Consider the following 25036-nt stretch of genomic DNA (forward strand, 5'->3'; position numbering starts at 1 on the left):
AATATAATAAAACCTGAATTTAAAAAAGTTACTTTTTTTTACGGTCCTCTGTCTTTGATCAATGAAAATATAATGTGTTTAGTTAACTGCAATTCCTAGTTCTTCGAGTTAGTACAGTAGTGTCAGGGTTGCATATATTGCAGGGAAGATGTAGCAAATCATGCAATGCTGCAGATATGCATTCTGTGTTTTTGTGGAGAAAATGGGATTCTATTTCCGAACTGCTGGGTATTGGCCACTGATGGAGAAACTTTTTCTCCTGGTCTACCAAATCCTGTTCTTATCAGTATTAGACCTGACTTGATTGTTGGCAACCTGGAGAAAGAACATAAAACTATGCAGTAAAGTGATGAAACCTTAAGACTTGAGAAGATTTGGGGGGAAATAATTCAAAGTGATTTGAACACAAGGTAGATGAGTGGCAAGGATAAACAAGAAAACCTGGAAATTCTGAGGGTAAGCCTATTGGTGGAGCACTTACTACCAATACCATGCTTCTGTTATGTGATAAACATGGGGAAGCCACTGGTGGTCATCAAGAATGATACTGGGGCTTAAAAGGAGAATAGTCTTAATCAAAAGAGATGGACGATGAGAGAGAAGTTTTTGGAAAAGAAATTAGGGGAATACTGACGTGCAAAATTCTCAAACGGAGGCTGGTGCTAAAAAGCTGTCTCAGTTCATACCTCCTTTGGTTTATGCTGGACATCAGCTCAAAGGACAATGAATATTAAGCTAGCACCTATAAACATTTTAAAAAGAGATGAAACAACCTCACAAGATTTTCTTCAAGAAACTGCTAATGGAAAGGATTGGATCTGGCCCTGATAGGAAGGCTCCTTGGCATCCTTTCTTCTTACTGCTTCAGTGGTTGGGCTCTATTTTTGTTCTTTCTGACCTCCGTTGCTTTTCATGTCTCACTATTTTTGTCAGACATGTCAGCAAACAGCTTTTTCAGACTTATGAACTGTTGCTATTATTGGATAGGCCCTAAGTTTGGTAGGCCAGACCTATAAATGTACATGAAGAAATATTCATTTTGTATATATTTACACTCAATATCACTCATCTTAAATTGGTCCTCTTCACTGGCATTAATGTATATTAAAAATATTGGCTGGTAAATAGCTTAGTCTATTTTCGCCCAAAGTTGGTTCCATGATTTTAGTTTTTTTCCACATGTGGGAATGTCATTAGACAATCTTATCTCCTCTTCTCTTCTGGTGGACCAGATGCTCTGTTGTCACTTACCAGTTTCCCATTTCCTGAGCTTGGGAACTAGAGTTTCGGGTCGTCAGCCTGAGATGCACTGATGAGATGGAATGTGTAAAAATCTTTCAGGAGTGTCTTTTAGAAATAGTGTGTGCCTGCCAGTCTGAGATGGTTGGAAAGTTTTAACTCCCTTCATGTCATCCTGGTTCCTACTATGGTTGTGCCTCTTGCACATGACAGTAATGAGGCATATATGTCATGGCATACATACAACATTCAAGGACACCTTTGCAAGATAGATACTTTGCTTGGAACTGTGCTTCTATGGTACAAGTGAAATAAATAAATATAGGCATTTGAAGATATTGTCATGAAGGAGGCTTATAACTAGTCCCTGGAGTTTATAGGACTAAATACCAGAAGTAGCAAATTTGCTGACTTGTGTAGCCTGGAAGATTTTCAGTTTATTGCTGTTGCAGTGAAAGTGTCCTGTTTTTATACATGTCCACATGCTACAGTCGAAGAATGAAAATAGCGCTAGCAGAAAAACTAATTTAACTCTAATGGCTACTTTGAAAATTGGCACTGTGTGCGTACACATGTGGCTAAGACTGAGTGAGGCTTTCCACTTGACACCTACAATAACTAGCTAATCTTTTTATGCAAGTGGCAAGATCTTTGTGATGGAAATAAAATCTACCAGGAATGGTGATCTGATCTCTGCCTGTAAATCTTTTTTCTTTCAGATGGGAGGAGGAACTGGCAAAGCGAATGGATCTGGAGTCTATGGTAGAAAACCTGCAAGAGGTGGGTTTTAGTTGGATCTGGACTTTCCTAGTACTAATACCCACCATCCCTCCAACCCTTGAGCTAAAATACTTCATAGTGTAGGTTTTTTCCCCTTTAATTTGGTCATTTAAAATTAATATTTTCTCTGGATTAATTAGTCTTTGATCCCAAGAGTCCTGAGGCCTTGTAGTTATGGCTGAATTATCTCCTGCTGGATAGAGCTATTAATATTTGGAACCTTAGGCTGTTTGATGCTGAATTTTGTGACTAAAGCAGGAGGAATGTCTTGATTCACCTAGTTCAGTCCCAAGCAATGCATCTTTATTCTTCAGCATATGCAGTAAATGGAATGTTAATCCTGTATCAGTTCTTTTGTGGAAGGCAATCTCTAATTTAATGAAGGTAAGAGGGTGCTTCTTTGATGTGTTCAGCTACAATAGTCCAAGCCATTAGCCTCTCATCATCATGAGAATCCTTCTTATTAGAAGAAAACCAACCCCTGTAATTTGTGTTCTCTTAACATAGGAAGTTCTTGGTGTTTAGAATGAAGTAAGAGAAAATATGTTGATATGACCCCAACCTCTAGATCACATTCTATCTAAATATTCCCCACTCCTTCACCCACACTACTCTCTTGGCTGAACAGCAAGGTAGCCTGGTCCTAAAACTCACTCACGCTCCTTCCACCACTTGCATTTAAAGCAGAGCAGCAGTGGGGCTATCATGGTTGATGCAGGTGGTACATGCAGGCTGTCAAAAGCCAGTATACCCTACCAGCTATTTTCCACCTTTGCGAAGCTTAGTAGCTAAGTAAATGTTTCCTGATATTTAGCTCTTTCCTTACATTCTTTCTCATAGGAGGCGCAAGTAGCTGAAGCACTCCAGGAAGAGTTAAATGAAAAGATTGAGCGGCTGAAAGCAGAGCTGGTTGTCTTTAAGGGTCTGATGAGTGATGTAAGTACTCTGGGAGGTAGAGTGGCCCATACCCACCTGCTTTTGTGAAATCTATCTCTGTCATGCAAATGGCTTCATTCATAAAAAGGGTATGGTCTTAATGAGTGCTGCTTTGTAGTTAGTATTATGGCTGCCTTTATGATCTAATGCATCAGACAGATCACCCTTCCCCCTGCTTCCTGTCTGGTCTGTGTAGAGAGATGCATTAACTTGCTGCTTAGTCCATATCTCTGACTTCCCATTCCCTTCTCACCAGCTAGCAATGATGGCATTTAAAACCTGCAGCCTTTGAAATGATGCATTGGAGAGGCCACATGCTATTAGGGTAAAAGTTCAGTCACTGTACAGCCATTGGTACTCTTATAATTACAGGGGGATTTTGATTTGAGTCATACAAGCAGTTATTGTTAGAAAGGAAAACTAAAAAGGCTCTCCCAATTCTACCGTCGTGAAAGGCTCTATAGAGACTATCCCAGTTTACCTCTCTGTCATTGGTTCCAAGATATGGCTTTGTCTGCAGTGCTGCTGTCTCCTTTTAGAAAATTGATAAACTGGGTATCTCTGGCATTGTACCACTGTCCCCTTTTGAGTCTCTACCAAATCCCACAGCTATGAGGGAAATGAATGTCATGACTGGCAGCTTTGAGAACTTTATCTTGCAGTCTGGATATAGTCATAACATATTGTCTGACTGTCAGTGTGTAGGACTAGTATGTAAATATGGCTGAGGAAAATGTGTAAATAAGATGAAAGTGCAGGATTTTAAGCGTCACCTGGCTTCTTTTGTACTCAAGTGCTGCTGATGCCAGCAGTGTAGCTAAGATCCTTCATGATGCATATCTAGTCTGTAATTTTATAAGAATTTTATTTTTCCCTCCCCTTGGTCTGATGCAAACTTGCAGACCTGCTTGCTGAAGTCATATCCATTCTCTCTAACAGGGCTGTTAGACCTACTCCTATAAAATTCAGCAGTTAGCTGTCCCGTTCTTTGAGTGGCTTATCAAGAATAGAAATATTTGCTGGGTTAGATACAGTCTGAAGGAGAGCAATTTAGAGAGACAAGGTGTGTGAGGTAATATCTTTTATTGGACCAATTTCTGATGTTGAGAGAGACAAGCTTATGCAGAGCTCTTTTTCAGGTCTGGGAAAGGTCCTCGAAATGTGAGCCATTTGTCAGAGCTTTATCCTTCCCACTCTAATTTTTTACTGTGGATATCCAGGGAGGTAGTGAGTGTAACATCCTGTAGCACTTGAAGAACAAATGCTTCCTCCAGCCTTTCTGAGCTCTGCAAGGTGGAGCTAAACAGTGGTAGAGAAGGCCACAAAGCTGTCTGGAAATCAGTAGCTATTTTTGAATATTTATACAATGATATTCAGGACAAAAAAAGCCTAACTAAACAACTTGCAGGTGATTTTTTTTGTCCTGTTGATAAACTGAATAGATGTAAATACTCTTTATCAAAACTTTTGTCAAATGTTTTTCATGTTTGTGTAGACTTTTTTCTGAACACAAACATTTTGATTTAAAATAAAACTGCCACTTTCTCTAGTCTACTTATGTCTTGTGGAGAGAAGGATTACCCTGGGTGGGGGAAATTAAAAACAAATTAAACCTTTCTGGTTTAGTTAGCAAAATCATTTCCACTTGGAAAATAGTACTTACATGGTGTAATGCACATCTCTGAATGGTGTTTTCCCAAATACTTTGTGAAAGCAGGCTATGACTGCATTCAGGCCAGCCCTTCCCAAGACAGCAAGATTTTTCTAGTCCAGAAACTCTACAATTGTAAATAGAGAACATCTCCTCCCAACCATGCATCAACATTGCCTATGGGGAAGGAGGAGCAGCTATTTACAAATATATATATAACTACTTTCTAATGTGCAGCTCTATATGATGCAGTGGCATACAGTTTTCTGCTGGGATAGAAGACTGACTAATGTGGGTATTACTTTTGCTCTGTACCAAATTCACATGGACTTCTATAGACCTAGTTTTGTTAACTTTTTTTTTTGGTAATATATATGAAGTTGGTGGACAATTTTGGTTTCTTCCCCCCCCTCCCAGAGCAGAATCTCTTTTTCTTTACAATGAAATGCTAATTTCCTATTTGAAGTGGGCAAAAGCGATGAAGTATGATCAAATCCCAAATTTTGTTCTTCACTTGCCTAACAGGTTTAAGTCTTTTTTTCCTTCATTATAAAGTTTCACTGAGTCCTTAAGAGTTAACTTTTGCTGGGTCGAGGAGTCTTTTTGGTGTGGGAGTGAGTATCTTAGTAGCTAGTATTCATTCTCAAACACTTGCATTTGTTGGAATCAGATTTGAAAGTGTTAATTCCAGTAGTTGTCTAATCTAGACTATCCTTGTGCTGCCTTTCCCTGGAGAACAGGCTTAATGTGTTGTAAAAACGGTGTGCTCTGGGCTTACAGAGATACCCACAGTATCTCTTCTCTCCTGAACTGTATAACAATAGAAGATAATCCACTACTGTCCTTCCGCAGCCCATGACAGACCTGGACACAAAGATCCAAGAAAAGGCCATGAAGGTGGACATGGACATCTGCCGGCGAATCGATATTACAGCTAAGCTGTGCGATGTAGCACAGCAGCGCAACTCTGAAGACGTTTCCAAGATATTCCAGGTGATTAGGCCCTGAATTTTCTCTAGGGCAGGACCAGATGGCAGTATGAAGGGGAGAAAAGAAAGGAAATGTTGGGGACTTTGGTCCAGGCTCAAACTTCATCCAACATTCTCAACTTCTTTGAAATTTCTCCCTAGTAGACTTTTTCTTCCTGAATCTGTCTCCAGTTGTAGAACTGATCCACATAATCTGCAGCAGTATTAAGATTTGAGAGTTCATAGAAAGTCTTCAAAAGAGAGCCCAGAATGTGCTTTGAAACATATTATTAAAGTTTGATGGTAGTTTATAAGTGATTGTGTACAAAAAAAGCATCCTAGGATTCCATTTTGTCTAAATGGCTCCATCACATTTGCGCTCTCCACAGGTAAGAGGATTTTAACTTCATGCACAGCACGTGCAGCCTGTAATCTCAAAGTTGAGCCCTTATTTTTTCACTCATACACTATGATGAGAGAAAAATAATTTTAAAAAATTCTGTGACTGATAGTTAACTACAATTATTCTGGTATGTGAGGGAGAATAGAATACAGTTTTCTTTTCCATAGCTATATTGGTTCTGCAGTACTAACAGGAGAAAAATAGTTACTTTTATTTTGTTCCAAAAGTGAGCAGTTATAGCTCAAAATACACCCAACAGAGCTGGGTGCCCTTAACACAGTCATTTTTTTTTATCGTAACTGCATTTTAAATGGATCACTGTCCCTTTCAACCTACCTCTAAAATTCCATTTCAATCTTTGAATAAATAAGTCTGACTTTTAAAAAAATCTTTCTTCTATAGTTGCTGCTAGGGGCTGCACTGTACAGAGTTTAAAAACATCCCTGCCCTTCTCTTGAGCCTTCCACATAGATATGTCTTAAAGGTGATGGACAGTAAACTCTACACCACCCCAAATCAACTTTTTAATATGTCTTATAAAATGCTTAGCTAAGTAAAGATGAGTTTCCATTAGCTTTGTTGGTAATCTGGACAGAAATTGATTCAAATGAGCTACTTGATGGGGGAGAGAATTGCAGCTCCCCTTTGTTCAACACTATTCCATTTTTCTAAAGAGATCTTGTCTTTTAACTTTGATAAATAATAAAACTGTGCTACTGCTCTAAATTCAGTGCACAGTTTTGATCAAATATGCGGTGGTTAAAATCATCAACACCAAGAGCAACACCAGTATCAGATCTGAATGGTTCAGTTAGCAAATTAGTGAAAATTAAAGAGTAGATTTGGCATTTACTGTGTGCTTTAAATGTGTTTTGAGACTACATCAGACCATCTGTAAAAGCTCATGAATATTTGTTTGTGCCAAAGTCCCACGGGACAAAGGAATGATCCTTTACTTTGCAGGGGTAGCAATTAGTTCTCTTTGCACATCTATCAACTTCATTTATTTGGAGTTGTCCAAGTATTTTCACAGTTCAGTTCCCACATACCTCTTGTACTGTCAAATTGATGTCACAGGCACCGATTGTTAGTCAGCAGGGTGGGAATAGCAAAGGAATCAAGATTACCTTTAAAAGTGTTACGTACTCTTTCTGTGACTCTTCAGCTCTGAAAGCGCCAGGCTTGTGGTGGTAGTGGCAGGAGAGGGGGAGTACTCAGTCATTGCTCTCAAGCCTGCTGCCTGGGCACTCTTGCCAGCTTATGCTTGGTCCCTGTATCGTTCTAGCCTTTGCATGTCCTTCTGTAGCCCATGTAATGTTGTCAGTGAATACAACCTGTGTATAGAGCTCTGGTAGTCTGCAGCTTGCTTTGCTCTGTGCTGTTTTGAACTGCTTCCTTTTGCTCCTCGTTCACCACTTGTTAATAGATGCGATTCCCGCCCTTAATGAGTGCAGTCACTCATGCACCTGAATCACTAGGTACTGATGAACCATTATCTTTCACCCAACCTAACACTTCTCCTTTCTTGCCTCTGTACCCTTCGACACCGCACCTCAGTTGAACCTTCTAGTCATTGCCCTTCTCTCCAATTAAGGTGGCATCCAAAAAGAAAGAACGCAAGCTAACATCTGATGATGACCTCTCTGAGCAGGATGGAGATAACAGCAGATTCTCAGATGATGAAGTCAGCTGTTCTCTGAACATCACAGATGAAATGAAGCGAATGTTTAATCAGCTGTGAGTATTCTGGAGCGTATGATATCTTTATTGTGGGACTTTCAGGTCAAATGTAGCCCCAAATTCAGATTTTTTTTGTTGTAGCAACCTGAGACTTCGGTATGTTTCCGCAAACTTTCTAAACTTCCAGTAGAAACAGTTTTTCACCAAATATTCAGCATTAGCTGAACTCAGACTGCAGAATTTTGGTAGTACATAAGACTGGGAATGAAATTTAGATAGAAACAAAATTAACTAAACAGTTTATTTTCACTGTCCATGCCAAGTACAATGCAGAAAGCAAGCAGCAATAAATAGTGAAATTAGACATCTAAAATTTTGCTTTAATGATCACCCTGCTTATAGCTAAAGTGTAGCATGCTAAAGAATTAAGCTTTGCTCTTATTTATTTATGTGGTTTGGCATAAATGTTAGAGATTTCCGGAGTTGAGATTTTTTTCTTACGTCTGCTTCTTTGAGTGTGAGAATGTGAGATTTGAATAGATGTAATTGTTTTTCCTTAACCTCTTTGCTTAAAGCTCAGTTCATAATATGAACAGAATTTCTGCAGGAAGGTTTGGAAATAACTCTAGCCAAGTGCCACGATGATTCTGTCTAGGAACTCCAACACTAGAACACCCTAGTTATGGAAATTAAGGACATTAATGCTGTAACAGTCTTGCTCAGGATTGGTGTGTTCTTGCTTATTAGAATTAGTAGGGCAAACTCCTGCTTTAACTCCCCCCTCCCCCCCTAGTAGTTGGGGTGGTGGTAGCAGAGCTGTAGCAGCCTATCAGACTCCAGAACCATCTTGCTGGTACAGGACAGGGTAGTTCAGGAAGTCTGGGGGCAATGAGCTCTGCAATTCTCCTTACTGCCTCTCCGGAAAGGATTGGCATGTGCTTCTCTAGCATCTGCCACCAACAGTGGCAAGCATGCTTTGAAGGCTTTGCCATGTTTTCAAGCTGACTGGCCGTACTGCCTTGGAGATGAGGAATACCATCAGGTGCACAAGCTTTGCCCTTTCCTGGAATTGAAAGACTGAGTGTATCTTGCCTGCCTCCTGAATAAATACGTTGGGGAAAGCAGGAGATTGCCTGTGCTTTCCCACATGATGTAAGACAAGATATGATACTAGATAGTAAATTTCACAATCTCCAGAGTTCAGGCTTCTTGCTTTCTGCCCTGGTTGGCTGCTATCTAAATTGTCACTATGAGGCTTTTCAGGCCTTGCATAATGGGAACTCACCAATCTGAGAGCTGTAGGTGAGTTCTTTTCATTCGAAGAAGGGCACTAGCAAGAGTATCCCTTGTTAATGCCATGCCAGATGTGAGCCCCAGGAGCTCGCTATCACTTCTCTCTGGCCCTCTTCTCCATGTCAAAGTTCAGTCAACTGCAGGTCTTTCCTAGAGTAATAGAAATCCATTTTTGGTTTCTCTTTCTTCTTTGCTACTGAAATTCAATGTGCTTGATTGCAAACCAGCAGATTTTTTGGAGTTTTTATTAATACTTAGCACGTAATGGTATTATGCTGGAAATCTGATGCAAACACTAATTTCCACACTATTTTAAAAAACAAGGAACTTAAAATCTGATTAATATGGTGAAGTCCTCTTAATACTCTGTCTGTAATGCTCTCCTAATTAACAAATAAATCTTCCAAGTCCACTACACACACACTTTACAAAATTTTCTACTGGGGGGGGGGGGGGGACTCATTTTGTGACATCATTCTGAAGATCCTTGGGTATGACACTAAACCCTCCTTGTTGTATCTTTCTTGTATCTTCCCACGCAGCCTGTCGTGCTGCTGGTGTGTTTTTTGCTTTTCATGCCAGTGAATTACTGATGCAAACTTTGCAGTAATGTATGGCTACGTTATTAAAATGCAACAGGCTTATACAATGGCTGTTTTTATAAACTTGATTTAATAAGAAAAAAACTTGTATCAGCAGCAGCACCTAGAAATCCTGTAATTAACTGCAAATGTCATTGACCTAAATAACAGTTAATTGTCATAGGTTTGTCTAAAAGTGACCTGTGATAGACAAAGGGTATTTCAAACCTGCATCCCTTTGGGTTTGGTGGTGATGGATTCGTGGGTGAGGGGTGGGGTTACACACCACCAAATAAACTGACTCATCCCAATACCGGAGATGAAAATAATTTGGTTTTTGAGCTGTAATTAATGAGGAGCATCATTAAAGCACTGTTGTTAGTGAAAGGTCTTGAGTATTCAAATAAAACAAATAACTGTCTTTGAACAATGAATACATTTGAAGCAGGCAGCAGTTTAAAATAAAACAAATAACTGTCTTTGAACAATGAATACATCTGAAGCAGGCAGCAGTTTAAATTGGGAGGTCTTTGTTTTTTCAAACAGTGAGCTCTTAGAATGAAAAGAACTCTAATTGAACGGACTGAGAAGGGCGGGTGCATTAAACTACAAGTTTTTAAAAATAAGCAAGGCTGGTAATCAGAAGTATATTCCCTGCCTGTCCTCTTGCCAAGTTTTTGAACTTCATAAGATACAACATTGCACTCAACTTCCGGCTTGATGTGATCATCTTAAAAGGAAATGAACTCAGAAAACAAAAATATGTCTGTAAGCCTGAACCAAGAAGCAGAGTATAAAACAAGAAGCCATTTTTTTCAGGCTCTGTTTTAACAAGGAAAAGAAACAAAGTAGCTAAAATAGAATTTCCATTCTGCTGCTATTCAAGTGTTTCATGTCTCCTCTTTCTTGTAACTTTACTTTACTTAGTAACTGACAAAATTAAAGGGGCTCTGTCATATTGAAAATTATTGCTGGCTATTTTTAACTTACGTTAATGAAACTATTACTCCAAATGGAATTTTAAAAATCCTGTTTACTTGCTCATTTTACTCATTAGGTGGTTTTATTCCTCTGTTTGCAGAAGGAAAATCAGTGGAGTCAATTTAATTTGTTCACAGTTAGTCTTTCTTAGAACTGCAACATTTGATTTGCAAGTGCTGCAGGCGGCATGTTTATGTAAAAACTTTCCATCTGACATTTTAAAAAAATCCATGGGAACTGTTCTATGGGCTATTGCTTTTTGGAACATTTAAAACTATATTTTGAGTCAAACTTGATTTCCTCCTGTATTACAGAGAATAGTTTAAAACATTCTTGTGGTTTAGCAACTGTTCAGTGCTGAAATAGTAAACTTATAGCAGCATCTGGAGGCCAAAACTGGAATTGTCTGTTTAAAGTAGAATTAATGTTGACAAGATTCCAGTACTCTGCTGCACAGTAGGGAGAAGCCCAGATGTCAGAACCTTGCGGACAGAGCAGCAGAGCTTATTTTAATATCCTTTAGATTTTTCAGCTGTTGCAGTTCTGTTTCTCTTTCTTTCCTACTATAGTTTTAATGTAGTATTTTAAATCTTTTCTTTTGGACATATTTCCGAGGCTTGTGGAAAGACATGGTTTGAAATAGTTTCCACCCATTTTTTACCACTCTTTTAACAGGCGTGAGACGTTTGATTTTGATGATGACTGTGACAGTTTAACATGGGAGGAGAATGAGGACACCTTGCTTCTTTGGGAAGATTTCACAAACTGCAATCCTTCGATTGACCTCCAAGGGGAAGTGAGTTGAGTTGTTCTGTTTTAAATCTGTTTTCCATTTATTTCCATCAGAGGATGGCACACCGCAGCTTATCATGTATAGCCACTCTCAGCCTTTGGATCCTTGGCGGGTGGTCCAGTTTGCCATGAAAACTTGCTTTTACTCAGATCTTCTAAGAATTGCTCCTTTTGGCTTGCTTTTTGATACTGATCTACCCTCCATCAATCTTGTCTGTTTGCTCCCTCAAAACTTAAATAGAACATTAAAAATAAAATATAAGGCAAAAGGAAATAACAAGATACTTGCCCCCCTTCCCCCCCCAACCAATGCATCATCTGTTGCTTTAAATCATATCCTTCCCATGCACGTACTTGCTCAGCATCCCTGGCAGTCATTTAACTACCTTTGGCTGTAAGCTCCTCCACTTAGGGGCCAGCATCTCACTTTGTTTTTACATAATCATGCCGCCTGCATGTGTGGCGCTGAGGAAATATATATTTAAATATTCTGTGTGTAGAATACCATCCACATGCCACAGATGTGCTGAGCTTGAAGATGTTGGCCATCCAGTTATTTTTGTGGTCCAGACAAAGCAGAAAAGCTAGAATTACTGGGCTGCATAGGATCTCTGGGATCTTCTAAAGCAGTGGATCCTGTGCTTCCATCTCCTCTTTTGATGAGGCCACCTGGCAAGAATCTCATGGAGTTTGCTGTTAATAAACTGTTGTTTTCAAGTCTGTTTGATATAAACCTGATTGCTACAAGCTTCCTCTTTTAGAAAATTGAGTGTTTGAGAAAGGTCTAGGCAGATAAGATTTAAACAGGGACCCTAGTGTTGTATACACTGTCACTCCATTACTGTGGAGCATGACCACTCTGGGTGAGTAGGAATCCTGCCTTCCCCCACCATCACCACTAGAATATAAAGATGCTGAGGCAGCTGTCTCCTGAATATTGTCTTGTGTTGACTGCCAGGAGTCTGTTAATTTACATCTTTCCATTTGTGTATCATATGGCACATGCTGAAACTGCAGAGATTACTTAAAAGTGCTAAGACTGCAGAATACTGCATATTTAGCTATATGTCTTCTGGTGAGCAGGAAGAGTGCCAGAATGATAAAGTAATGTAGCTGTGTGCTAGAATTAGTGACAGATTATTTGCATATAGCCACGTGTGCATGTATAAGCTCAGTTATCAGTGGTGTATTACAGAACTCGGACCTTCTGTGCTGTAATTCTGAAGGTTTTAAGAGGCTTAAATCCTTCTGAATGAAAATTACACAAGGAAAGGGTAGATTTGCCTTGTAGATGGAGATTCTGAATAAAGACTGACTGTTTTGAGTATGTGCCTGGCCTTTAACATCATAGTACTTTACATTCTTGAGTCTTTTCCAGTAGAGTTCTTCTTCAACACCCGAGTTACTTTCATTTATGATCTTCCTCCTTTTGCATGGAAAAAAAAGTAAATGGGACGACTCTGGTAAATCATAGCCTGACATCGATCCCAGACAAGCTCGTGGAAAGGCTGATATGGATGCAATATTTAAAGAATTAAAGGATGGAAGCATAATTAATGCCAATCATCATAGTTTTATGGAAAACAGGTTTTGTCAATCTTAATGTAAAGTTAATTGTGGTGGTATACTTAGCCTTCTGTAGGGCATTTGATTTGGTCCCTTTTGACATTTTTTTTTTTTTAAAAGCACTATACAAAAATCAGTATTACTCATTAAATGGATTAAAAATTGGTTAACTGATAGGTCTCAAAGTAATTGTAAATGGGTAATTGTTATCCAGTGGGATTGTTTCTGGAGTGTCCTATAGGGATCTGTTCTTTCCTCGTTGTTTAGTATCTTTATCAATGTTCTGGGAAAAAATCGCAGATAATACACACATTGGAGTGGTAAATAATGATGGAACAGGTCAATTATACAGACTGATCTGAACTGCTTGGTGAAGAGGGCTCATTTGAACAGTATGTATTAATACTTAGGAATCCAGTAATGGGCTCACTGTATTCATTTCTGGTATCAAAACTTCAAAAAGAATGTTGAAAAACTGTAAAGGTTACGAAAGCTAAAAAGAATGGTTCAAGGTCTGAAAAAATGCTCTCGTGAGGAACTTATGAAATTCAATATCATTTGATGTCTTTATTGAAAGATTAGATGTCTTTCTAAAAAAAAACCATAGCTCAAACAGAAGATGTGGGCTTGGTACAGAAATTTACTGGCTGAGGTTCTCTGGCCTGTGTTATGCAGGTTGTCAGATTAGATGATCAAAATTGTCTCTCCTGGATTTAAAAATCTATTAATCCTTCTGTGTTCGACAGCTAGCACAGTGGGGTCCTGGTCCATGATTACAGCTTGTAGGCACTTTGGAAATATAATAATGCATAATAATCTTTCATTTTTTGTGCTACTCCTTTTATTTGTGGAGCCTTCTTCAATTCATAATTCAAATTTGGGTGCCTAGTGGGATTTTCAAAATCAACTAAGCACCTAATACCCATTGAAATCAATGAGTTTTAGATGCCTAGGTGTTTTTGAAAATCCTACTACTGCCTTAAATACCTTTAAAAATCTGACCCTATGGGGCCAATCCTGAAGCCATTATCCACAAGAAGTCATAGTGAATTAAGGGTAGGGTAGAGAGCTAGTTGTATAATTAAAGGGCTGCGTGATTGAGACCTAAATCAGCTATTCCATAAACAGTTTTAATCTGTCCTGACTAATGGCCTGTAATGTTCTTCTGTAGCAGGAGGAAAATCTGGGAAACTTGATCCATGAAACAGAATCTTTCTTCAAAACAAGAGACCAAGAATATCAGGAAACAATAGGACAGATCGAGGTGAGAAAATGCCCTGTGAAAGAAAAATACTCTGCATAAGGATTTATTCACCAGCTTAAAAATCTGTTCTGAACTTCAGTACTGTGTACTCTGGGCCAAATTGTGTGCTCCATTGCAAACCACTGAAGATGATGGATTGTATGTATGTAACTGCAGAACTTGACTCTCAGCATTATACCCAGTATAGCATGTTCCTCCTCCGTAGTGCAATAACCTACTTGAGCCTACTGTACTGGGTGAAAGTAACGCTGAACCTAGTGGTTAAAGGACAGCCCGGATGAATATAAATAAAAATGCATTCAGATTTTGCCAGGTTTCTACAACATTGTCTCTTTGGGAAATCCCTCTGGTTGCTAAGGAATGATTTCAGAGAATGCCAAACTGTACTAGTATAGCTTCTCACCATCTTTATGCTCCATCTGAGAGTCATAAAATATAAATAGCATTTCATGGGCAGTTTGCAGGTTTAAGGGATCACTGCACATTGATAAACAGGATGCAAACAATTAGTAGCCAAGAGCTGTTGAAAGCAACAAAACTAAACTGGATTGCAGTACTGGGCACAAGCTGATAAATATGAGAACTTCAGATAAGATGGAAGGTAAGAATGCCCTGTGGACCTCATGAATGTGTATGGAATAGGTTACTGGAGTGCTTGCATGACATTCAGTATGCCAACAACCCATAAAACTGGACAGAACAGGAGGATTTAGCAAGTTTCCTTGTTATATGCTGAGCACTGTCTCTTCTTTTGAACAGCTGGAGCTAGCCACAGCCAAGAGTGACATGAATCGCCACCTCCACGAATACATGGAAATGTGCAGCATGAAGAGAGGCCTGGACGTACAGATGGAAACCTGTCGTAGACTTATCAAAGGCTCAGCTGACAGGTAAATAGGATGTTCCCTGCTTCTCTGCTGTTCTCTAAGAATTCCTCCTGCAGACACATTGCGTAAGAGTGCATTAAAAAGTAGTTAAGTAAAATATTTCCTGTTGGTGCTTTTTTCACTTTGGGAAGAAAATGTTCTGCACCTTCCAAAGGGGCTTGATGCTTACTATTGTGTTGGAAGACTTGTATGTCATTTGTGCTCTCAGCTTCCACATCCCCTTCAGTAAATGGGGCTGGTGATACTCACATTTGTACAACACTGAAGTTCTGTGTATGAAAAGTGCTAGATATCACTGTTAGTACTCATTAGAAAATGTAAATCCAGTTAAGTCTACGTTTTACCTTACTTGAGGATAGAAGGCGACCCCTTTTTTTCTTAAAATTATAACTATAAGAAAGCTGTTTAACAGTATCACTTCCTTAACTTTGTGTGTCTAAATCTTTCTCTACATTTCTCTGCAGAAATTCTCCATCTCCCAGCTCTGTAGCCAGCAGTGACTCAGGAAACACAGACGAGATTCAAGATGAGTTTGACAGAGAGGCAGATGTGGAGCCTATGGTCAGCTGATAAATAATCAGAGCATTCCAGTAAAAGGGAAAATACAGAAAAAAAAATTAAAAAATTAGAATACTGACAGAACAAAGACTAATAAGCCCTTGCACAGGGTTCCTGAGGACTTATTCCGTTACGCATCCCCACCCCACCCAAGGATTGGTGCTGTACATTTCTACTGTTAACAAATTACAGATGCAGAATTCTGTAAGAAAATATGGTGTTTTAACTGTGCCTTTGCCCCAAGCTGAGCCATGTTGCGCTCTAGTGGAATATTAATAGCAGGTGGTTTTTATAAGTAAAATAAAAATAATAAATGGAAAAAAATCTGGCAGCAGCAGAGAATAGTGCTGCAAAAGTCTTGGGTGTTCCAATATGCTTATGGCTTACTGAAGTGCTGTACTGATTAGCAAAAGGAACACTGGCAAAATGAGCAGGGAACACAACACAATTATAGTATGAAGATCACAGGTGTCTGGCAAAAAAAAAAAAAAGTAAACACCTCCAAATATAGCTGTTAACCCCATTTAAAAATAGCAGTGGGTTAGAGGTAGACTCTAGGCTCATGCAATTATAAGGTATCTAAAGGCATCTCTTTATGCCATCTCTGTGGATGGGAGAGACCTTTGGAATCTGCACAAGCTTTTTGCTTGAGTCTAGAATCCCAAAAAGCAGTTCTCAGCTCGGTGGCAAAGTAGATGGACGGGGTACATGGGGTGGGAATATCACTGTTAAACTACTATGCAAAAAAAAAAAAGCTCGCCTTATTTATATGGAATGTTTGGTCCCTGCTAGGCTACAGTTATCTCTTGGTGGAAGGAAAGCTTAAAAAAACACATTTGCACATATTAGTTATCTGTAGAGCTTCCTTTGTGGAGGAATGTCTGTTACAATGCCTTTGTTTCCTTGGTTGGGATTAGGAGGGGGATCAGCCCTTCAGTTCCTGAATTTTTTCCCTAAGATTTTTTTTTAACCATAATCGTTGCAGTTCTTACTTTACTGTCTGGGAAATAAGCAGCATAAAATGCAGTTTCACGAGCAGTGTGGCTGAAGCATCAGGGTACTGACACCCCATGCTACAAATGTAGATTTGAGACATGACATCATTACAGTTCCAGACTACTGCTCTTTGGAAAAACTGAAAATCAGAAAATACTATAATCCTTCTTAGGGCACAGTAAAAGGAATCCCAAACTACTGCTGCTCTGGAATTAGGGAATAACAGCCATGTGCTTTCTCTGTGAGAAAGCAAGTAGACATAGGCCTTGCGTATCTGTTCCTCTGTATTTGAACCAGAGAAAGCAGCATCAAAAGCCTAATTTATTTACTTTCTGTTCAGGGAGCTGGTGGTGTGAGATGGGCTGTTCTTGGTTGTAATTAGGAATTGTCACAGCTTAGCCAAGAGAAAATAAGAATGGAAACCTCTGGCTGTAAGCAAGTGGAAGACAGTACCAAATTGTTTTGCAGGCCACGGTTGAAAACATAATTAATGGCTCTTAGAAGTAGCTATGTAGGTAGTGACCATTTTAAGACTTATGGAATAAATTTCAAATTATGATTTTTCCACCCCCTTTCATGAAACTTTCCTCGTACTGGGGGTGGGACCAGTTTTCTCCTCCTATTATTTCATATAGATTGGACAGAGATGTCAGGTTTTAGCATCCTCTCAGTGTTAAGTGGTGCTGAGATGACTGTTGTTCTGTATCCATCAGCCTGAAATAAAATCAGGGGGATGTCACTGTGACCAAACAAAATCCAGCATACAGCAGAGTGCTGCTTTCTCCATAACAGAGCACAAGCCTCAGTAAAGTAGTGTCTGTATTGGGCAGAGAATGCCTCTTGGAATTTTGCACAACTTGCTTAACCTTAGGGGTAGTGTAATCCTGACAGATCCTTGCTTGCAGATTGCTTTGTGTACAGTACCAACTTACTGGCTTTGGTTCCATGCATTACTGCCTGTAGTTTTTTCATCACTATTCTTGTTGAGTCTCCTGTAGCTGACTGCTTAGACCCAGACTGAATTTTGTGGGCCATTTGAACCATATAAAACAAATAGGCTCTCCCCATACCTTACCAGGTGGGGAGAACTATTGGGATGAGACCATTCTGGATCCACAATGTGAGTTTAAATTACTCCTGTCCATAAAAAGAATGGTAATGCAAAGACACACTATTAATTTACTTTTCTTGCTGTTTGAAACATTCAAGCCACTTGTGTCTATAATATCTCTTGTTAGGAACTCTTTTATTCATCGTACTGTACCTCTGTGGCCTTTTAAAAATGTTTCATTACATGTGTAATTTTGTGCTTAGATCTTTTTTTTTTTTTTTTTTTTTTTTTTTTTTTTTTTTTAAAGAAACCTGTATTCCAAAGTGCTCATTCCTAGCATCTTTTATCTAGCCAAAGCAGTAAATTATGTTCACTAGGAGTGGGGTTTGCGGAGTAGATGGAAAAATACGTGTCAGTCGTGCCCTTTTGTTAAGGGATTGGGATTCCATGTTCTCAGTTAAAGTATTTTTAAGGTTATCAAGCCTCTTTGAACCTCAGCTGCTAAATATATTCGGTTTCTCAAAAGGCTGAGAGACCACCTGCCAAAGCTGAATGTTTGTAGTACTCTAGTGACTTAAGTGGAAACATTTGTTCATAATAGGAGTTCATTTCTGTAATGACACAGCCTTCCTGGGGGCTACCAATCAGCTGTCCTCAGATTACGAAAACCTCGCTTGTAGCGGAGAAATTGAGCAGTTTAAACAGCTGTCCTACTTAGCTGCTGCTGCTTTCTTTTAAAATGCAGTGTTCTGTGTGAAGACTGGTTCAGTGTTTTACCTTTAATGGTTGGCATGTTGAGGCAGGGAAAGAGAAGAGAGTATCCTGGGTTTAGTAGAGTGAACTGAGAGAGGAAGCAAAATTTAGCTGTTTAATACAAGTAATCTGTAACCTACAGTTCATCTCCCAGCCATACGTATGAGGAGCATCTGTAATGAGATTGCATTGTTTGCAAGTGTAGAAGGTGGGGATACCTGTATAGTATAAGAAATAATGTGTATGATGATGAAATGTGTATGATGATGGTAATAGAGATTACCATGGTTGTTGTTGTCTGTTTTTTTTCTATAACCACATGTAATCTATTTTAAAAATTTGTCTTCATACTTGGGTTTGGGTTATATTTTAGTCAAGGCAGCGACTTGATAGTTAGCGGGGTCAACCCCTTGGTAGTTATTGGATCGATCCCATGGTAATTTCCCATGAGGTTTTTTTTTTTTTAAGTTTTGTTTCAAATGCTGCTGCTGCTGATTTAGCTGACGGTGGTTCTGTTTTGTCTGTATTTAACACATCTGGAGCGACCAGATCAAAAGCTTGCCAGAAAAAAAAATTGTGAAAATGCTGGAAATCATTTTGATGACCTCTTTTTTTCCTTTGTAAAGCTGTAAATACTTTATTTTTATTTTCTATTCTTAATACAGTGTCATATTGACACTTTTTTAGATTTATAATCAGAAAATCCTCAATTGTTTTTGTCATATTTTTAAGAGGATTTCAAGAAAGCAAACTTCTTTGCTTGTTAGCAGTGTAATAAAGTAGATCAAATTTCTAAAATGGGTTTGTACAAAAACAAATGTCCAGTGAATAAATCTGTTGCTTTTATGAATGCATGTTCCTCAAAAAGTCCAAAGAATCATGTGGTACAAACATTTTTCAATTATTTAATAAATATCATGTTAGGTAAGGCAAAAAACAAGGAATGAACATTTTTTTAAAGTAATGGTTGGAAAAAATTAAAAGCAACTAAACTAAATGTGTAATTTATTTATAAATAACACAGTATATTCTATTTTTGTTAGGTTTTTTTTTAAAGTGCAGACAGAAGTCAGTTATCAAATACAAGTCTTTCCCTGTAAAGTATTATCCACTTTAATAGGACTCCAAATTCTCAACACTTTCAAATAACGGTATGAGAAACAAATGTAACAGGTGTGGCTGGCTGTAAAACACTCCTGCTATCTCTTCCTTACAGCAAGAAAAACATACGTTGCCAGCATTACTGTAACTACAGAATTATTTCCCCCCATCTTCACTGATTCCAGTGCCTTCTACTAGAGGGTGAGCATGGACTGACATCTATTCTGCTTAACCACAAATGATACTTCAGATGTATTTATTTAAATTTTTAAAATTTGATGTAGAATAAGATTTGTATTTTACCCTCAAGCAGGGTAGTATGTAACTAGGGACTGCAATTTACACTTGAGGGACCTGATTCCTAATTTCCTTAGACCACTATAAATGGAGAGTAACTCCATGGAGATTATCCCATTTGGAGATCAGAATCTTCCTGTATGTAGGAACGCTTTGTAGAACTAATGCAGTTTCTATGTGGTAAAGGAAATATTAACATAACATACTTGCTATCAAAAATGGAAGTTCCCGTTGTCAGTCCAGACTTGGATAGGGTGACTAGGTGTCCCAGTTTTATAGGGACAGTCCCGATATTCGGGGTTTTCTCTTATATAGGCACCTGTTACCTCCCCTCCCCCCCATCTGATTTTTTTTTTCCACTTGCTATCTGTTCAACCTAGACTTAGCTGACTGATGGCATTGGTGGCACAGAGTGCCTACAGCCATACCAGGAACACCAGTAAATCTGTTGAAATGAAGCAGGTATTTGCTTACATTTTCCTTAGTTCTACACTGTGGAAAGACCACATTGATGGAAGAATGTTTGTACCTGGAATGTGTAGTGAAGAGCATCTTAATAATGAAGGGCTTCTGACTGTGCTTCATTTTTGTGAATGCTACATTTTTGAGCAGCATAATGTTTGAAAGGTGGTGCTGCAGACTAAACTCTTAATGCTATTAATGCTTATAACAGTGGAAAACTTTAAAAATGTCTTTCACCTAAGCTGTTCTGTTATACTTTAAACTGCTTGGATGATAACGCTGACTGGGTTTTTAAATGCCATGGTTCCAAGGTAATACTCGGATCATTTTTTTCACATTTTATTTCTAGACCTTCACTTCCAGAGTGAGGTGTGCTAGCATAAAGACGCAAGGCTGGGATATCAGACCCAGCAAAGGAATGCTTTTTAAAAGCATTCCTTTAGAATTATATAAAAATCACTGAAATATTTGTTGGCCTTTAAAATCTTATTTTTTACAAAACCTAAATTTTAGACAGACTTTGGCCTGATAGTGCCGCCCGTCCCCCGTATAAAACCTAATAGATAATACAAAGATCCCGAATTCTCAAGCAAATGCACATGTAGGCTTACACTAAATACCCTTTTAAAAAGCAAACTTGAAAGAGTTACCTGCCCAGCTGTGAACTTTGATCTAAAATTTCCTTTTTAAAATGTCGTCACATGCATTGGTGCATAACTTTGGGTATTGAGTCTTTTGTATTTAAAGCAGCCTTTCAAAAAAGCTCATCTTTTGAAGAAGCAGAGATTTTGAGAGGCTGGATGAAGTTGAATGCTGTTGAGGCCCTCAAATCTTTTAAAAGAGAATGTCAAAGCTCTCCTTCTCTGTGACTTGTAGCATTCCAATAATGAAGCACTTTCACAAACTAGATATGGTCTTAAATCTGAATAGGTCTGTCTTTCCAGGAAGGCAGTGATGCTAACATCAGAAAAGCTGTTTAAGAAATAGTTAACACTTCTGACTTCATTGCAGTTCTTATCTAAAGATTTTGAAATTGACAGTCCAAATCATTCCCATAGTGGAACATACACATACTACTGTGCTGCAAATCTGGGCCATGTTTAGTTTGTTGGCTGCCTGAACTGACAACCCATGCAAAGATTTAATCTTAAATCCTGTTTGAGAAATAAATGTTTAAGATGGTTAAAAGCTTGAGCACTTAACCACACTCCCTTTATAACAGGGTTTCACCGAAAGAAATATACAAAGTCCTCTGTCCCTAGGATTAAAAAAAATGTTAGCTAAATTTTGCCAAAAATGGTATTTATTTTTAGTGTTTAAATGGGAGACATTAATTAACTCCTTTCCATGCCATGTCACTTTGTGTCAGTTAGTTTTTTTGGGTCACAGAAGAGTTTTTTTAATACTCATTAAGACAGACTACTGTTCAGAGTGAAAATGAAACTGTTTACTGTATTGTTGTAAATATTGTGCTTTATATTCTGTATATTAGCTTATTTTAAAGGGAAAAAGGACCAGTGATAATGCTATTTGTTCTCTGGTAGGGAAAGATCCAAGGATGAACCAATTCCTAAGCTTGCTCCAGAAGGGCCATGGTTTCTTGCCCTGAGTTCAGATTTAAATGGATTGCCCCTCTGTTTGAGTGTCTGTCCTTAAGTTTAAAAGCAGACCAATTGCTACATGCACTGAATGGCAGTGGTTTATAGAGTGTCCAAGATTTTTGAATTATCCGTTTTGGAAGGAGCACTAGAAATATGCACAGCAAGAGCCCGAAGCATTTGAACTCTTGAGATAATCCACTGGAACTCACAATTCCCTATTAGTGCCAAAAACTAGCAACTTTAGATCTGATCTCTAGCTGCCTGTATACTGGGTTTTGTTCTTTTCTTCTGTATTGAAAGGGCAAAAGTCCAATCACCTATCTCTCTCTTGTTCTCAGCCATCCTGTGCTGTGGCACTGCTCCTTTTTTAAGTATTGTGATATTGGTTCATCCTTCAGCTCTTGATCTATAAAAATTCTAACTATGAATGTTGATTTCCAAGTCACGTACCAAATGGGCTTCTCTGTGAAAAGGTGATGTTCTGAAGCTCGTTGATGAAAACGGGTTATGGTAATTGTCTGGTTACAAGGAAAAACCCCTTCAAATAAATGCCAAACTTCTTGGTTATCTGTTTTGTGTGTATCCGTTCTTGTCTTCCAACTCTGTTCTTCCATAACACCTGACATAAATGCAGCTAAACATTTCCATGGAACAGAAACTCATCAGCATTGAATCACTCATCCAGCAATCCAACCTTCAAAAGAAAGGGCCCCTCAGTGTCATTAATGGTCCCTTTCCCAATTTTATAAAATCTAGACATATCAGCTAACCTGAAAAGCATAATGGGCAATAATGGATCAGCAGCTGGCAGCATCTTATACAGGTAAGTAAATGCCAACCCGAGCTCACAGATCAAATCCAAAGGTGCAAAGCAAATAGGGCTGTCAGACTGAGCTAAACCGTTCAAATATCCCATACCTAAACCCAAGTCTGTTTACCATTCAGCTGTGTGTGTTAGCAAAAAATGCTATGAAATTTTTGCTAAACAGTTAAGTTCTCTGACGGTGACGGGTTCCTCATACAACCTCTCAATGTTTTGCACTTTATAGCACTTCCAGGATTTCAAAGCTCTTTATAACCATTAATTTTCCCAAGAGTCCTGGGGTGATGTCTCAATTTTGCCGATGGGGAAACTGAGGCAGGGGTTGTGTGACATTGGCTAATGATCCCAAACCGTAGTAAAGCTAGGATTAGAATGCAGGAGCCCTGATGCCCACTCCCATGCACTAACCTATTCATTTAGAATGCCTTTATCTTGAAATGAATAATAATGCTTTCCATCGGACTAATATAAATGTAGGCTTGGTGCAGTGCAGGTCCATGGCAGCCACTGTGCTGTGAATGAGAAACTTTATTAAAATCTGAATAGTAGCAGAAAAAGGAACATGACTGCACACAACTGACCTGTTGTGTCTAAATACCTTTCCCTCTTGTGAATGTTCTTCCCTTCTACACCAAGCTTATCAAAGGACATTGGTTCAGTGTTGGAGCTACCTTACATCATATACTGTCCTGGCAAATATCCTCTCAACGAAACAAAAATCCCACTAATGAGTTAAGCAACAAAAGAACCGTAATTGTGGAGTACTAAATTCCTCCTGGTGACTCTGTGGCTGCTTCCTGCTGGAAATCAGCAAGAGTGTAAACTTCAATATTCAGAAGCACATCCTCATGTTTCTACAAGACAACAGAAATATCTAAAAGGGTGGGCAAGATCCTTTTAACACCTTGAAACTACATCGATCATGCAAGTGCATGAAAAGCCACCTGTGTTACATGGAATGTAACTGGGCCTGCTCTCGGACACGATTTCTACATCAGGTCAAAAGTCCATCTTTATGCTTCAAAATTATATAAATTGATGAATTATGCACAGCTATTTATAAGTAGGACAAAGAATTTATTTTAAACAAACCTTTCTAAATTGTCCAAGCCATCTAACAGATGCTCTCCCTTCCCACCTTCCTTTTTTTTGCCTTGCCCCTGGACCCTGCTAATTCAGAAGAGAACAGTAGGAGCATGGATGGTGAATTAATTCACTTCCTTATTTTAGTAGAGTCCTAAATAGCACCATGGGGCTATGATTTAAATATTAGGACTAAGATCCTACTTTCTATCTGTGGTTAAAACACCCTCCTTCCCTGTTTTCATGTCCCACTTGTAGCTGCTGTTGGCTAAGTGCATTGTACCTAGCAGGGGTCTTGTCATTCCTCCATTCCCTGCTTCCTCCCCAGGTCCCTGTGTGCCATCCTGCCATGTCCATTTCAGGAACTCAGTGAAAGTCCCCACTTCCCCCTCATGCCTGGGGCTTTTGCTACATACCAGGGGATCTTTATTCCCATGTCTTCCTCCCCATATTAGTGCCCCCATGGCAGGGGCTCTTGGTGCCCCCATTCTTTCTGATCTTTTTGAAAATCTTTGCACCAGTTTTTTTTAATCAGCGTGGCTTAATTCAGGAAGGTCAGTGGGTGGATCTCAAATAGGCCTTGCACTCCAGCTGCTATGCCAGGCTGTATATTTTTTGCTTCACGGCCCACCCTGAAGCCCCGTGAGCCACATCTCACTTACACTCCTTGCACAGAGATGCCCCTTCAGCTCATCCAGTGGTGACCTGGGTTTTTGGAGCAGGAGGAGGGGGGATTCCCCTGCAACTGCCACAGAGTTCTGAGTGCCTTTGGGTGCGCACCGCCCTGACCTCTGCACAACTCCTTAGCTGGGTGTGGATTTGTACCCATAGCCTGACAGGGACACTCAGCATTTGGCCGGGAGCCCCATACTCCTGCTCATGTTCTCTAGCTGGAGGAGTCAGTTTTCACATACATGTTTAAGGAGCCAATCCCTGTGCTGTGCCCAAGTAACTCATGGGAAGCAGGGTGTGTTCAGATTGTGTCCACACAGCCATAGGGGTCAGACTCCAGTTCCTGGTTAACATAGGTTTTATTCTCTAAATCTTGTCCCCCGCAGAATGCGGACCTCCTGGGGGTTGGGGGTCTCAAACCCTCCTCCCCCTTGTGGGGCCTATCCAAACTCTAAAGGACTTTTTCTCCCCCTTACTCCCAACCTGAGACTGGCCCTTTAAAAAACTTTGCAGAACCCTCCCTCCCTGCCTAGGGTTGGAACATGAAGCAGCAGATGATTGGTCAGCAGGCCCCAGCGTTACGATTTGATTGGCTGAAACAACCCCGCCCCAGGAAAG

General features: G+C 39.3%; 1 protein-coding gene across 1 annotated transcript in view; it reads left to right on the plus strand.

The window, feature by feature from the left end:
- The window catches only part of IFFO2 (intermediate filament family orphan 2), a 41161-nt gene extending 23268 nt beyond the window's left edge, over positions 1 to 17893 (plus strand). The window contains exons 2-9 of the mRNA XM_067567543.1: positions 1959 to 2019; positions 2860 to 2955; positions 5459 to 5599; positions 7572 to 7714; positions 11188 to 11308; positions 14042 to 14134; positions 14894 to 15024; positions 15486 to 17893. Coding sequence (XP_067423644.1) covers positions 1959 to 2019; positions 2860 to 2955; positions 5459 to 5599; positions 7572 to 7714; positions 11188 to 11308; positions 14042 to 14134; positions 14894 to 15024; positions 15486 to 15591 — 892 coding nt within the window. The 3' untranslated portion in view covers positions 15592 to 17893. The remainder of the gene's footprint in view (positions 1 to 1958; positions 2020 to 2859; positions 2956 to 5458; positions 5600 to 7571; positions 7715 to 11187; positions 11309 to 14041; positions 14135 to 14893; positions 15025 to 15485) is intronic.
- Positions 17894 to 25036: the final 7143 nt, after the last annotated feature.

Source organism: Emydura macquarii, unplaced genomic scaffold, assembly GCF_026122565.2.
Source record: "Emydura macquarii macquarii isolate MOO-44397 ecotype Brisbane River unplaced genomic scaffold, CSIRO-AGI_Emac_v2 contig_2768, whole genome shotgun sequence".
NCBI classification, from domain to species: Eukaryota; Metazoa; Chordata; order Testudines; family Chelidae; genus Emydura; species Emydura macquarii.